This window comes from Gadus chalcogrammus, chromosome 12, assembly GCF_026213295.1.
Source record: "Gadus chalcogrammus isolate NIFS_2021 chromosome 12, NIFS_Gcha_1.0, whole genome shotgun sequence".
NCBI classification, from domain to species: Eukaryota; Metazoa; Chordata; class Actinopteri; order Gadiformes; family Gadidae; genus Gadus; species Gadus chalcogrammus.
Window position 1 is genome coordinate 29,401,476 of NC_079423.1, and position 2,500 is coordinate 29,403,975.

Genomic DNA, 2,500 nt, shown 5'->3' on the forward strand with positions numbered 1-2,500 from the left:
ATCAAATAGTTATCAATCCTAAGGGTTATGGGCTTGTACACGATGTCTGTGTCAAGAAAATAGGTGTTTATTGTACGGTGTTTGCAGAAGCATTGATTTAAAAGTACAACTTATTACCGCTGTATCAGCTGTTCTTTCCCAAATAATTTACCAAGAATGGGTGGCTAGGTAGATGAGAGAAGCAAAGTGTATGCGCGAGGTGCACAAGCAACATTATGCATGCGCCCTTAAAATAGCATCTGAACAACGCCACACTGACTTTAAACCAGGTATTTCCTGGTTTGTGGCGCAATTGTTTTCTGAAACTGCAAAATAGCACCAGGGAACGTTTGCGCCAGAACACGCCTCCTCCTTTCGCCGAACCGCCCCTTGGGGCGCAAGATCATTCCCTAATTTACCGACGCGTGGCGGTGGTGGGAAAAGAATGCTCTGCCCCAGTTGCAAACTAGCAACGACACATGCGCCAGTGTAGAAAGTCAATTGCGCCGGATGCAAGATAGGGCCCATAATGTTTATGAGCTTGGGAAATGTCCTCGTGGAGATTGGTCTTCAGAGGTTATTTTGTGAGTGCATCAATTGCTGCCTCTCAGCGTGTGAGAAGGTGATTGTGCCTGTGTGGATTACCCTGCTCACCTTTCTCTCTCTCTCTCTCTCTCTCTCTCTCTCTCTCTCTCTCTCTCTCTCTCTCTCTCTCTCTCTCTCACAGACACTGACGAGTGCTCCATCGGCAATCCCTGTGGGAATGGAACCTGCACCAACGTGGTGGGAGGCTTCGAGTGCTCCTGTCAGGAGGGTTTCGAACCCGGGCCCATGATGACCTGCGAGGGTACGTTTACACCCACACACACACACACAGACACGCACACACACACAGACACACACGCACACACACACACACACACACACACACACACACACACACACACACACACACACACACACACACACACACACACACACACACACACGTGAACAAAAAAATTCCAAGATGTGAGTTTAACCAGATCTCTCTTTGTTCAGACATCAACGAGTGTTCCCAGAATCCCTTGCTGTGCGCTTTCCGCTGCGTCAACACCTTCGGCTCCTACGAGTGCATGTGTCCTACGGGATATGTGCTGCGGGACGACCATCGCATGTGTAGAGGTAAGGGCCACCCTCAACGTCGTACAGCACTTTTATAGTCTCTCTCTCTCTCTCTCTCTCTCTCTCTCTCTCTCTCTCTCTCTCTCTCTCTCTCTCTCTCTCTCTCTCTCTCTCTCTCTCTCTCTCTCTGTGCTGCTCACTGCTTCACGTGTATCTATGTCCCCTCTACCATACTCTCATATACATTGATGTAGTCATAACAAAACACTTGCTATCCTTCCCATCTGTCACCACCACCACCACCATCATCACCATCACCACCACCACCACCACCACCACCACCACCACCACCTCCACCACCACCACCACCACCAGACCAGGACGAGTGTGCGGAGGGCATGGACGACTGCGAATCCAAGGGGATGTTCTGCAAGAACCTGATCGGGACCTTCATGTGCATCTGCCCGCCGGGCATGCAGCGCAGGCCCGACGGGGAGGGCTGCATGGGTGAGGAGCCCACCCGCCGATACCTCCCAGTCCCATTCACCACCCAAACCCCCCCCCCCCCCCCGGGGCCCCAAACGTCACGGGGTCCCGGTCGCTCCAGCCCATTCGGGGCGGTATGTGGCTCAGGATGTTGGAGCTGGTAACCGGAAGGTTGCTGGTTCGATCCCCTAGCCCCCCTCGAGTGTCGAGGTGTCCCTGAGCAAGACACCTCACCCTAACTACTCCCGACGAGCTGGCTGTGACTCCGCCATATGGCACGTATAGCGCTCGCTAAATAAATGCAGTCCATTTACCATCGGAGTAGCCGAGCAGCAACGCTTTGCGCCATCGATTTTTGTTTTAATTATAGAACATAATTAAAACTAATACTTTCTCGGTAAAAAAACGGGGCTGTCTGTTCAGCTGTCGGGCGTCGTCCGTTAACAACCTCGCTGTTCCAAGGCGGGGGGGAACACTTTAAACGCGGCTGCGGGAGAACGTCCTTGAAGCGGACGATGTTATATGCACGCTCATGACAGCCTTCTGCTCCGCCGACAGATCTGAACGAGTGCCGCGCCAAGCCCGGCATCTGTAAGAACGGACGCTGCGTCAACGCCGTCGGGAGCTACAAGTGCACCTGCAACGACGGCTTTGAGCCCAGCTCCACCGGGACGGAGTGCATCGGTGAGGGAGCGGTGATCTGTCTGAGAGGACCTGCAGAACGCAGCCCCACACTGATATACTACGCACACGCACACACGCACGCACGCACGCACGCACGCACACGCACACGCACGCACGCACGCACGCACGCACGCACGCACGCGCACACACACACACAGATACACACACACACACACACACACACACACACACACACACACACACACACACACACACACAGAGACACACACACAGAGACACACACACA

At 53.6% G+C, this 2,500-nt stretch overlaps 1 protein-coding gene across 1 annotated transcript in view; it reads left to right on the top strand.

The window, feature by feature from the left end:
- LOC130393631 (fibrillin-2-like) overlaps positions 1-2,500 on the top strand; it is a 27,292-nt gene that overhangs the window by 17,494 nt on the left and 7,298 nt on the right. The window contains exons 30-33 of the mRNA XM_056604333.1: positions 707-826; positions 1,021-1,143; positions 1,459-1,590; positions 2,128-2,253. Of these exons, the coding sequence (XP_056460308.1) occupies positions 707-826; positions 1,021-1,143; positions 1,459-1,590; positions 2,128-2,253 (501 nt within the window). The remainder of the gene's footprint in view (positions 1-706; positions 827-1,020; positions 1,144-1,458; positions 1,591-2,127; positions 2,254-2,500) is intronic.